At 32.1% G+C, this 13,203-nt stretch overlaps 2 protein-coding genes across 3 annotated transcripts; both read left to right on the top strand.

The window, feature by feature from the left end:
* The first annotated feature begins 872 nt into the window (after nt 1-872).
* LOC129896185 (probable carboxylesterase SOBER1-like) lies at nt 873-7,015 on the top strand. Of its 2 annotated transcripts, none has more exons than XM_055972037.1 (6): nt 873-1,190; nt 4,634-4,686; nt 5,415-5,538; nt 5,628-5,749; nt 6,472-6,579; nt 6,678-7,015. In XM_055972037.1, the coding sequence occupies exons 1-6, from the start codon at nt 923-925 to the stop codon at nt 6,765-6,767; spliced, it is 765 nt and encodes a 254-aa protein (XP_055828012.1). In that variant the 5' UTR covers nt 873-922; the 3' UTR covers nt 6,768-7,015. The 2 variants fall into 2 exon arrangements, with proteins under 2 accessions (XP_055828012.1, XP_055828004.1); XM_055972029.1 differs by lacking the exon at nt 873-1,190 and adding an exon at nt 1,525-1,747.
* Nucleotides 7,016-9,817: 2,802 nt separating this feature from the next.
* LOC129896196 (uncharacterized) lies at nt 9,818-11,033 on the top strand. The gene has a single exon (XM_055972051.1). The coding sequence runs from the start codon at nt 9,999-10,001 to the stop codon at nt 10,833-10,835; it is 837 nt and encodes a 278-aa protein (XP_055828026.1). The 5' UTR covers nt 9,818-9,998; the 3' UTR covers nt 10,836-11,033.
* Nucleotides 11,034-13,203: the final 2,170 nt, after the last annotated feature.

A 13,203-nucleotide genomic window follows, 5' to 3' on the forward strand; every position in this document is an offset into this window, starting at 1 on the left:
CAAAAAATAAGTAAAAAGACAAATTGCTCAAAAAAAAAGGTTGGGAAAAAAATATTAGCCATTTTTTTAAAATTTGTTGATGGATAAAGTTATTTGGTTTCTATGGAAAGGGAAGATTGTAAATATCCAATAAATGATTAAAGATATGTGTGAGATGAAAAATAAAAGAAGAGATCGTACGTTTTACTCTTTAAATGAGTTGATCTTTAATTTTTATTATTTTAGTAGGCTAATCTTAACTTCTTACCTTTTGAATTGATTGATCTTTAACTTTTTAGTATTTAACAATTGAACTTATACCTTTTATCATTTAACAGTCATATCAAAACATATCTTGTCGGTATTTTTGTTTTTGAGAGGATTAAAATTAAAGAATAGAAGCAAAATAAGAGCATAAATTATCGTTCATGCTATCATGTGAACGATAGTTATTTTTTATAAAGCTTTTAACTTTTATTTCTCATTTCGATTTGAGATTTACCTAAAATATCATATGCATCTCACTTTTTAAAGTTTACTAATTTAGAAGCTTGTTAGCTTTACCTGATTAGGAATATCACATATATCTCCTTGGTGACTCAAGTCCTCCATGAGGTTTGCTCCACCATTGTATCCAGAAAAAAAAAAACATCTATAATATTTATCATGATCTAAATTCATATACGTATTATTCATTTTGACCTAGACCCATATAAATTTACCTTTCAAATTACGTCATATTATACTCCAAAAACATAGCTATATCATGTGAACTTGAAATATATTTCTTATAAGTGTTAATCTTGACTTGTTGATTTAGATGTTTTAAGAGAAATACCGAGTACAAGTTATGAGTTAAGTAGAAAAAATAAAAATTCATTCTTTTTAAAATAACCTATTTTCAAAAATAAAGAATGGTCAGTAGGCCTTTGGAAGACCAAAGATGAAATTGGTTCCATTACTAAAACCCTTTCTAGTTCTCCTGATCACTTTTGGTTTCACCATTTTCTTTGTGCTACTTTTTGAGCCAACAAACCCATCTCCCCCCAAAAATTCTGAGGCCATGGCTAGAAGTTTCATTGTTTGGCTACATGGGTTGGGTGATTCTGGTCCTGCGAATGAACCCATCAAGGCATTGTTCACTTCACCTCAGTTCAAGAACACAAAATGGTCCTTCCCTTCTGCTCCTTCCAATCCAGTTACCTGCAACCGTAAGTCAGTATAATTAATGTATTTGTAGTGTTATTACGTGTTGTGGGATGTTTCTTTTTCTTTTGATTCTGGTGTGATCACTGAGGAATTGGCATTTTGGGGCCAAATGTTAAATTGGGATTGCATAAAGATTCCATTTTTGGCCTACCCCTTGATTGGGTTTATATGTTACTGGTTGTGGGTTGTTTCTGTTTCTTTTGGTTCTGGTGTGATCAGTGTGGAATCGGCATTTTTGGGTCAAATGGTATTTTCTTAATGCATAAAGATTCCATTTTGGCCTACCCATTGGTAGAGTTTGTATGTTACTGGTTGTGTGTAGTATTGCTCTATTGGTTCTGTGTGATCACCATGGAAATGGTTTTTTGTGGCCAAATGGCATATTGGAATTGCATAAAGAATCAATATTTGGCCTGCCCCTTGGTGGGTTTTGTATGTTACTGGTTGGGTGATTCTGGCCCTGCAAATGAACCTATCAAGACATTCTTCACTTCTCCTCAGTTCCAGAACACAAAATGGTCCTCCCCTTCTGCTCCTTCCAATCCAATTACCTGCAACTGTAAGTTAGTCTAATTCATGTAGTTATACTGTTTTTACAGGTGGTGGGTTGCTTTTGTCTCTTTTGGTTCTGGTGTGATCACTGTGGAATTGGCATTTTTGGGTGAAATGGTATTTTCTTAATTTCATAAAGATTCCATTTTTGGCCTACCCTTTTGATGGGGTTTGTATGTTACCGCCGGTTGTCGGTTGTTTCTGTTTCTTTTGGTTCTGGTGTGATCATGTGGAATTGACATTTTTTGGGTCAAATGGTATTTCTTAATTTCATCAAGGTTCCATTTTTGGCCTACCCATTGATGGAGTCTGTATGTTACTGATTGTGTATTGTATTTGTTGCTATTGGTTCTGTGTTGATCACCATGGAAATATCATTTTTTGGCCAAATGGAATATTGGAATTGGATAAAGATTTCATTCTTGACTACCCTTTGATTGGATCGGTAACTGACATGTAATATCTATTATACGAGTCTTGAATTTGGTTTATAGTTGAGGTTGTATATTGTAATTGTTTCCGCTGGAATGGTTGTTTTAGGTCAAATGGTATAATAGAATTGCATAAAGACTTCATTTTGGCTTACCCCTTGATGGGGTTTGTAGGGATTAAGGTGTAGTTGTTTTTATTGCACAAGAGTCTTGAATTTGGTTTAGTCTTGTAGATTGTGCAATAGTAATATCTATCGTACAAGAGTCTTGAATTTTGTTTAGTGTTGCAGGATGTGTATTGTAATTGTTTCTATTGGTTCTGGTGAAATTGTTGTTTTAGGGTCAAATAGTATAACGTAATTGCGTAAAGATTTCATTTTGGCCTACCCGTTGATGGGGTTTGTAGGGATTGAGGCGTAGTTGTTACTTTTATTGTGGTTGGTTTCAGTGTCTAGTGGATGAGATGGCTTACAATGTAGACTAGGTCCACATGCTATGGCAGACTGAATAAGAAATGTTGCTCATCTCGAGGTGTGAATGGTGTTGTTATATATGTCGGGTCCTTATAAGAGAATTTGCAGTATTGGGAGATAGAGAAATTGGGTATACTAGTGTTTTTTCAAATTATGTGTAGCTTCTGTTTCAGTCTTGTTGGAGAATCCGACAAGGGTGCAGCAACATTTTTGGAGAATTATTTCGTAGTGAGGATCCCAAATAATACTTAAGAAAAGGACAAGAGGAATAGCTTTAAATATCTTGGTTCCGTCATCCAAAGTAGTGGGGACATCGATGATGATGTCACACATCGTATTGGGGCGGCATAGATGAAATGGAGGCTTGCCTTTGGAGTGCTGTGTGATAACAAGGTACCACCTCAACTTAAAGGTAAGTTATACAGAACGGTGGTTAGACCGGCGCTGTTATATGGGATGGATTGCTGCCAGTCAAAAACTCACATGTTCAGAAGATACATATTGCGGAGATGAGGATGTTAAGATGGATGTGTGGCCATACTAGAAGTGACAAGATTAAAAATGAGGTTATTCGGGAGAAGGTGGGAGTGACCCCTGTGGCAGACAAGATGAGAGTAACGAGATTGAGATAGTTTGGGCATGTATAGAGGATATGTGTCCATGTCCCAGTTAGGAGGTGCGAGCGGTTGGTTGTAGGGGTTATGCGGAGGGGTAAGGGTAGACCTAAAAAGTATGGAGGGAGGTGATTAGACTGGATATGACGCTGCTTCATATCACCTAGGACATGACCTTAGATAGATAGGTGTGGAGGTCGCGTATTAGGGTAGAAGGCTAGTAGGATAAGAATGTTTTAGGTTGGCCATAGGACTAGTCGGGCCCTTATGGTTGTGTTGTTGTTCGATTACCACATTATTTTGCTACTATTATTGTTTGTGTGGTGTAGTATTTACTTTACTCTTCGTTTTAAACGCTATGCCATATCTATTGTTTCGTCTCGCTTGGAGCTGATACATTTGAGCCGAGGGTCTTTCGGAAACAACATGTCTACCTCCATAAGTTAGTGGTAAGATTTGCGTACACTTTACCCTTCCCAGACCTCACTAGTGGGACTTCACTGGGTATGTTGTTGTTGTTGTTGTTTATATTTAATGTAAAATGAAACCTAGCAAATGATGTACTTTTATTTTTCCTCAAATAGTATGTTGATTCTGGGAAATCAACCCAATGAGTTCTGGGAAACCTAGATTAGTTCTTTCATTTCCTTTGCTTTTTCATTCAATTTGGTAGAAAGGGGGAGGATGTTGATGGCTTAAAGGGGAAAGTTATCCATGTGGATAGGGATTTAGCCTTTCGAGTGTAATTTCTCTCGTTAGTGAACCATCTTTAATAGGCAAAGATGAGAAGCTTTAGCACTTAAAAAATGACTTAGATGGATGCTCAAAACTTCCAAAATTCTGTTAAAAATAGCCTTCTGTATAATGAAACTTATTCAACAACAAAGACAAATTGATAAAGCTAAGCAATTCTTCCTGTGAAGGATATCCTTATTCTCGTTCTGGACATATTGCAGATATCGTGAAGAAACAATAGGATATTCAGTGTGATTAGTGCAAAATTACATATGAAGTGTTAATTACAGCTTCTTAAGGACAAGATTAGCTTGGCAGTGATTTAGGTGCAATTGACAACAATGTCAATAATATTTTTGAAAAGATCGTTCTCCATGAAGTTTATGATGTATCTAAGAATGGTGGAAGGGAGTTCTTAAGAAGAACACAAGATTTTTAACGCCATCTTGGTTACTGAAGTACCATAATTCCAGTCTTGATTTCTTTTTCACCAGACCTTTCTTTTTATTTCCCAGTGAAGGAGACTCAATTCCCCTTCACTGCATGTGGCTCCACCATTGGTAGCATTGACAAATTTTTCACTCTATTAGTGGTGATAATATCTAAAATCTAAACTCTTTTCTGTCTTACTTTACTGCAGATGGTTCTGTCATGCCATCATGGTTTGACATTCATGAAATACCTGTGTCAGATGTAAGTTCTTCTCTTTCACCCCTTTCATTCCCAGTTGTCAAAGGCGCACTTAAGCCCTGAAGCAAGGCCCAAAATGTGTTGAGCGCTTCGCCTCACTTAATGTTCTGAAACATACTTTTCCTTGCCAATGAGAAGCCTCTTCTGAAGAGGCAAACACTAAACAATTGATATTTCACTTTATCGTAAAGAAAATTCAATTTCTTTGTTCATGTATTTGTTATTCATGTTTTTAATTATTAGTCTTGGACTAAGAATATATGTTTATATTTTTTCTCTCTTTGGGCTGTTTTCCAATTAAAGCCCAATGCTTTATTTTCTTAGCACTTAACTCCCCAACAGACAGACTCTTTTGTGTTTTTTTGATTTTGATAACACTGCTCACTCATTCCTCATACTTCTTTTCACCCTTTCTTTTCTCAATTTCTCCATGTAATCTTGCCCAGCTGCATTATCGGCAGTGCTGAAACTTAGAAATCCTAGATAGAACTTTACTATATGGAAAAAAATTTCCATTTTACGTATAGGCAATTTAACAATAAGATATCTCATAGTCATATGTGACACCAGCTTGTCATTGAATATTCTGATATATGCCAGAAATAGTCTATTTTACCTCCATCAAAATTCTATGTTTATGTTGTCCAAGAATTTCAGAAACAAAGACACAGTTGTACTTACGCTTATTGATATTGCCTCCATATAACTTAATGTTTAATACCTTGTACCAGAGTTCGCCAAAAGACGAGAGAGGTTTGCTCAAAGCGGTTAAGAATGTTCATGCAATGATCGATAAAGAGATCGAAGCTGGCACTAATCCTAATAATGTTTTTGTATGCGGATTTAGTCAAGGAGGTCTCTCTTGCTCTCTCTGTGGCAAGTTTGTTTATTGCTATTAAATCCAGGGAACTCTCGAATTATACTTAAAAATCTTAATTTCGTAGGTGCTTTGACGTTAGCAAGTGTTCTTCTGTACCCCAAGACTCTAGGAGGAGGTGCCGTGTTTAGCGGATGGGTCCCATTTAATTCTTCTATATTAGAGCAACAAACTCCTGAAGCTAAAAAGGTAATTGCCTGATACCGACTTCTATAGTTTTCTAAAATTTATTTTTGAAGTTTGCGTATGTTGTTCTTTTCCTTAAAGGGGTTGCTGTGACGGAATCTTAAGTGTATACAAACAATTAAAACTTTCTTATTACTCCCGCCGTCCCAATTTAAACTCCGTGCGCAGTCAATGTAAGACACTTGAATTGGGACAAAGGGAGTATGATCCTTGATCTGCTAACTGTTTCACTACTTAGGATGTATATATGAACACTATGATACAGCACGACTGAACGAATTCCTCATTTTTGTTGTGTGAAAATATATTATTGTGCGCACCAGGAGCAAATATTTTAGGTGATTTCTTTCCATTTGTTTAAGTTTGGTGGACATAGTTATCTGGTATCTGTATTGGTGGGAGGTAGTAGATACCTCGTGGAACTAGTCGAGGTGCCTGAAGCTGGCCTAAACACCACGTTTGTAAAAAAAAAAATTGTATGGTGGTGGTATCGTAATTTCCAAAAGTTATTTTCTACTAACTAAGAAATACCCGAGGGCTATCTGGCATGTAATTCGAAACTCGGTGGATAATTTGTCTTCCCCTTTATCATTCTCCACTTAAAGTTCAGGCTTTTGTCTATGGTAGGATTTGAATTGGGACATGCTCCTCTTACCGCTTGTTTTTGTGTTTCTTGATTAGTTTTAATTCCTTATAGTGTCTAACATGAAAACTCTTTCGAACAGACCCCTATTCTGTGGTCTCATGGTATGGCTGATACAACTGTACTATTTGAAGCCGGACAAGCAGGGCCACCTTTCCTGGAACGAGCTGGTATGACTTGCGAATTCAAGGTAATCCCACACATGGCTCTCAGATTGTTCATCTTTAGTTTGTTTGTTTTTCACGAACGTATCACCAATAATCCATTGTTGTCTACCATATTCATTAGGCTTACCCTCGCCTTGCTCATTCGATAAACAACGAGGAGTTGAAGAACTTGGAATCGTGGATCAAGACTCGTCTTCAGAGCAATTCTTAAAGATCCACACGATATTCTAATCAAAATTCATACTATCAAACTCCTCCTGAATTCTCAAAAGCTGTTGCTTAATTGTTTGTGTGGTGAGCTTGCTTTATATTACTACAAATATGTAGTTAAGAGTTGGTCTATATTCTACTGTATTTTCGCGACTCAATTAACCACTATAGTAGTTATGAAATATTGGACAAATAGCTGTGAAATTTTTCCAAAAAAAATAATAAAATTGTTGGATTATAGTTGGGATTTTTGAGTTTTAACTTCTATCCGTTGGCATCCTGCTGCATTAAGCTTCTTGCATTTACGCAGGAATGTAGGTTACCTACTCTGATATTGATTTCACGACTTGAACCCATGAATCATAGATTACACGGAGACAGATTTATTCTAGTTTCAAGACTCCCCTTGTTAACGTCGTTAATTATTCTTGTTCCAAGACTCCTCTAGTAGTTATGTAAGTTGCATAAGTCACAATAATTGTTAGTTTAAAATATTTAAAAATATACATATAAAAAAAATTATAATAAAAAATAAATTTGTTTAAATCTCGAAATTCGAAAGGTACACCTTAACCAGAATGGAGGGAGTAAAAAATAGAGAAGTCAAATATGTGTCAAACTATATTTTGAAAAATGATAGTATAATATTAAGTTTTTAGCTACCATAATTACTAATTATGACCTATGATTGTATGTGAATAGATAGTGGATTTGGCACCGAACATGAAAAATAGAAAATCATTGCTTCACTATTGAGTATAATGGAATGGATGATATATCTCACCTCTTAATTATAAAAAAGTCAAATAAATTTATTACATGTGAAAAGTTATTATTATCATAAAAAAATTTAAGTTACGGAAATTAAATTTTTAAGTTTAGAAATTAAATTCGATATTTCTGATTAGTTGGAGACGTTCTTTGAACTTAAAAATAATTTCACTCTTGTATTCTCTTACTGATTAAATCCTATCAACAAAATTCTTCCAAAATTACATAAGTAATAACTCAAATTATTCATAGTACATCCAAAAGCTTTAGAATTTGCCACAAAAACAATGTATTGTTTACTAAAATAACCAAGGTTCTCCTTCCTCCCTTACTATAATGACACAACAATTATCATATATTGATAAAGTGGTACAATATTTTGTAGATACTTTAACTATGTGGTCCAATATCCTATCTAGTTTAATCCCTTTGCCTCAATAAACAATTTTTCCATTCCTAAATTAAGTATAGAAATTGGAGTAGATAAGTTCTTACAAAATTTTCTCGTAATTATTTATGTTTATATGCTACCAAATATGTTTATCTTAATAATTAAAACTTAAGGTGAATATATATATATATATGACTTAATCATGGTTAAGTGGTGAATGACTGACTTGACGACACGGAGTTGTTTGGATGCTAAATACCCCTCGCTTCCAACCTGATTATTATGAGTTTGAGTCATCAACAGAGCAAAAGAATGGAAGCTCCTACGAAGGGTTAAAAAAAATAGTGAATGACTAAACGTCCATTATGAAAGACACATATTTAGATATAAACATCCAATATGATCCAAAAATATTTTGAAAATAATTTTTCTACTTTACCCGAAAAAGTAAGGTATGTGTACACGTTGCTTCTCTCCCAACTTCATTTGTAAAATCACACTGAAAATGTTGTTATTGTTGTATAAACATTCGATCCAAATAATTCTTTTACCAATTTTTCATTGAATATATCATTTCTTAAGCTAGCATTCTGTCATAGAATTTATCTTTAAATATCTGTTTGGTCATAATATTGAATCCGTCTTTAGATTTTTTAGACATCTACTTACAAAATGTTAAAATAAATTCAAATAAAATACATATTCAAAAAAAAAACTTAAATTTTTAAAAATTATAATTTTAAAAATTTAAATAGTTAAATTTCAATTTCAAAATTTATGATCTAAGATTTGATGCAACATATCTTTTTGTTCTACAATTTAGCTCTTAGATTTTTTTCCCCAATAAATGGATCCCTTCATTGGGAAGTGAGAGAAAAGAGAGGTTAAATTCTGAAAAGAAGATTTGATCATTAGATTCTGTAACAAGTAGGGTCCAACCCATAGCACCCAACTATTGACCAATCAAAATTAACCAAATAACCAATCAAAATTCTTTAAAATTGATGCCCTAAACTCTTATAAAATACACTGAACACCCCACCCCTAAAAAAAAATAATACTCTTTTTTATAGTAAAAAACATTACCTAATTATATCTTGATCTCAAACATAAGTGGCTATATACCTTAAATAATATGTTACTCTCTCTTTTTTAATTAATATGTTTTTATTAATTATTTACAAAATTTAACAAAAAAAATATAAAAAAATATTATGGTCTTAAATCTAAAATATATATGTATTCATCTTTAAGATTAATATTTTAAATATGTTACGTAAAATATTAAAATTACAGAATTGTTATATTAGAAAAGAGATATTCTTTTTAAAACAAACTAAAAAAAATAAGACGAATAAATTGAACAAAATTAGAAGTTAGTTGATAAATTTATAATGAAAAGGGGTCAAAATTTCATTCTATATAAATTTCAAAAACAATCTCTCTAATCTTTGCGAAATAGAAGTAAGGTTTGCATACACTCTATCCTCATTAGATTATACTTTATATGATTTTACTAGATATGTTGTTGTTATTGACTTTCTTCTATTTAGATTCTTAATTATTTTTAACGTTAATTATTGAATTAAATAGATGAATTGATTTATTGATATGTGGATATTACTATTTTTGTTGTTTCATTTTACACAACCCTTATATCAAAAACATATATTTTATTTTATTTGTTAATTTTAACAAATTAAATTATTTTTTTCTTTGTACTATCATTAGTACTAAATAACTACGGTACGATAAAACAATAATTGTAGCATTATAATAACTAATTGAATAAAATATATTATTAAATAAAGCACTAAGAAGTATATAACGTTAATATGAGTCAAGTAATATAAAATAAAATATATATATTTTACTAAGCCTCCAAAAAAATGTCATCAATTTCCATGCTCTATTTTCTCTTACCAAAAACTCTTCAAAGTCCCCACAAGCCACAAACCCTCATTATCTCTTCTCTTCTTCTCTACACCACCCACCCTACCTAACTACCCCACCTTCAAAACTCTCAAAAAAAAATATCCTCCATTTTTTCTTTCCATTATCAAAAAAACTATGAAGAAACTTTATAGAAAAGGCACAGTTCATCCATCTCCTCCTTTAATTTCTGACCATCTTTCATTTTTACCAGTTGCTATTCTCACTCTTGCTGCAGCTTTATCTCAAGAAGAGAAAGAAGTCTTAGCTTATCTCATTTCTTGCTCTGCCGGTGAAGTTTCCGGCAATCGGAGAACTACCCACAAGTCTAACACCACAAACCCACCTCCTGCAACTTCAATCCCCGTCGCCGGCGAACTTTCCGGCGACTTTTCCGGTAATCGGAGGAATACCCACCATAAGTCAGCAACACCCAACTCAGGTTCTGAAAACTCCGGTGGTGGTAGTGGTTCGAAAGGTTTTTCCGCCGCCGTACACGGCGGTGTTCACGGCGGCGTTGGAGGCGGTGCTGACCATTTGAGTTCGTTTAACTGTTACTGTTTCAGCTGCTATATGAGTTATTGGGTAAAATGGGATTCTTCACCAAATCGACAACTTATTCATGAAATTCTTGATGCTTATGAAGATGGGTTGCAGAACAAAAAGGAAAAGAGCAAAAAGGAAAGAAGAAACAAAAATGGGTCATCTTTGAAGCAAAGTGGGTCATCTTTGAACAAAAAGGGGTCATCTAATGGTGATGTTGGGTCTTCTGTTGAGCTGAAAAAGTCATCAACTGAGTTATCTTTCAACAAAAATGTGTCCGTGTCCGGGTCTGGTCAATCTGACCCGGTGGAGGAAACTTCCGGCAATCATGGAGGCGGCGGTGATGAAGAGGAAACCGGTGGAGGTGAAAGGGGCTCTGTGAGAAAGTTTGTGAGTTTTCTTGGTGAAAGGATTTGGAGTGTTTGGACCTAAAAAATAAAAGAATTATTTTTTTGGAAATTAATTTTCAAAAAAATATTTTAGGTTGTTTTTTTATATTTTAATCTCCGTTTCCACTTTAATCATCTCATAATAGTTCATCTCTTTTTTTTTCTTTTTCTTTTTCTGGTCTGTAAAATACCCTTTTACTTCACAATGTAAAATATTGGGTAGTAATTTTGAATCATCACCTTCATTGGTTTTTTCTTATTTTTCACATTTTGTTTATATCTTTGATGTTAAATGTTGCTTATGGTGTAGTTTAGGTTTAAAAAGAATAATCTTTTTTGAAAGTAATTCCAAAAAATATTTAGGTTTGTTTTTTGGCCTATGTGAAATATTGATAGTTTGAATGATCGCCTTCATTTAGTTTATTTTAATTTTTTTTTTCATTTCTCATGTTTAATAGTTTCTTTTATCTTTACTGATTGTTGTATTAGCATTTGTAGTAACATTTTTGTATAGGCTTTATTTTTAAAATAGATCCTTAAAACTTGTTATAAAGTTCATTTAGATGTTTTAATTAAATGTTGAGCTTTTGAACATATGATACAGTGTTTTTGGTGACCTTTTCGATTTAAATCTTAAAATAGATTGAGGCTAATATACCGTAGTTAATTTATTTATGTAATAGGTTGTTTTTTTTTTTGAAATAAAAAGATAAAATGGGGGTACGAATTGAACTCTCATGATACAATGAAAATATATATTTTAGAAAAAAGTTAAACAAAAAGTATTTAATAAGAGGTTTTATTATGTATTTAAATTTAAATGTTCAATCGAAATAAAATTATAATTTCAAGTTTTTAAATAAAATAAAATGTGAATTTAGAGAATTTTAGGTCATCGATGGACGGTTTGAAATTAATAAAAAAAAAAGGTGACCATATTTGAAATTTCTTTCTTGGATGCAGAAAAAGGTGGAAACTTTTTCTTGGCCAGAGAAAATAACAGTAATTTTGTAAAAATAAATTTTGTGCAATATTCAAAACTTTTATTTTTGTTTCTTTTTATTTTTCATTTGGCTCGAGGAAACAAAGTACGATACTTTTCAAAATTTTGTCATATTGTTAGGAATGACTCAGACACTCATGTTCCTGGTCTTTTTTTGTGTGCCTTTTTTTTAAAAATAAAATAAAATATATTATTAATTAGTACATTTGAATTAACCTTTGTTATTATTAAATGTACTAGGTAAAAACACTAGTCGATTTTTTCTATTTTGATAGATAGTGTTACACGTTATTTGTATTGGTGGAGAGATAATAAATACTTTATAAAATTAATTAAGATATGTAAACTAATATAATGTTATTCATCATTTCATATTTAGTAAAATTTGAAAAGAATAAAACATACGTCGATCATAAAGGTAAAGATGTTGTTTCTTAAGACCTTCGAATCAAAGATATAAATGTTATTACAATTATTAAGAAAAAAAAAGAGTACATAAGGTTTAAGCTATAGTGAAAGCAAAAAATATTAGGTGATATTTTTGTGGACAAATTCACTTCATATTCATATTGATAGAAGATAATAAAATATTTTATGAAATTATCTAGGAGTAGAATTTGATTCGAACATCAAAATTATATCGTTAAAAAGTAAGAAAGAAGTGTATAATATAATAGTATTAATAGTTCCAAATGTTAGTGTGGGTTTGGTAATACTAACACTACCAACTTTATTGAATATTTTGATTGTCCATGTAAGTTTGGTGTGATGAATATGAAAAACAATTCAATAAATCCAAATAGTTAGAAATTTCAATATCTTGATGTGATATAATTATCTACTATATCAATCTAAATACCAACTATTTAATACTTTCTCCCCTAAATTTATATGTTACTTTTCGAATTTCGTTATTCAAATGAGTTTTTTTGGTCCATAGTTTTTTTATATATTTTTTAAATATATTGAATTATTAATTATTGTGACTTCTAGTATTTTTTATATAATTTTCAAATATGTAAATTTTATTTCAACAAAATTGAAAATTCCATGCATGAATTCACAATCAAAATTAAACCGTCTAATTTTTGAAATCTGAACTATACCACATAAATTGAAATAGAGGGAATACTATACTATGATCATATATCTATATGCAATTTGGCACTATCATAGTTCTTATGTATTTTTATGGACACTTTAAAAAAGAAAATGCTTGTTGTCTCAATCTAATCCTTGAAATAATCTCAGTATTTCTTGTTAAGCTTAAATTAGTATTGAGAATCTTATTAGTTGAAACCTATTTGCAAGTTTGACATATTTGTAGATTTTTTTTCCCCCTCTTTACCAAGTAAAAGATAATCTAATATTAATGAATTGTAAAATATGGACAAAAATAATTGAACTT

The sequence above is a fragment of the Solanum dulcamara genome, chromosome 1 (assembly GCF_947179165.1).
Source record: "Solanum dulcamara chromosome 1, daSolDulc1.2, whole genome shotgun sequence".
Taxonomy (NCBI): domain Eukaryota; kingdom Viridiplantae; phylum Streptophyta; class Magnoliopsida; order Solanales; family Solanaceae; genus Solanum; species Solanum dulcamara.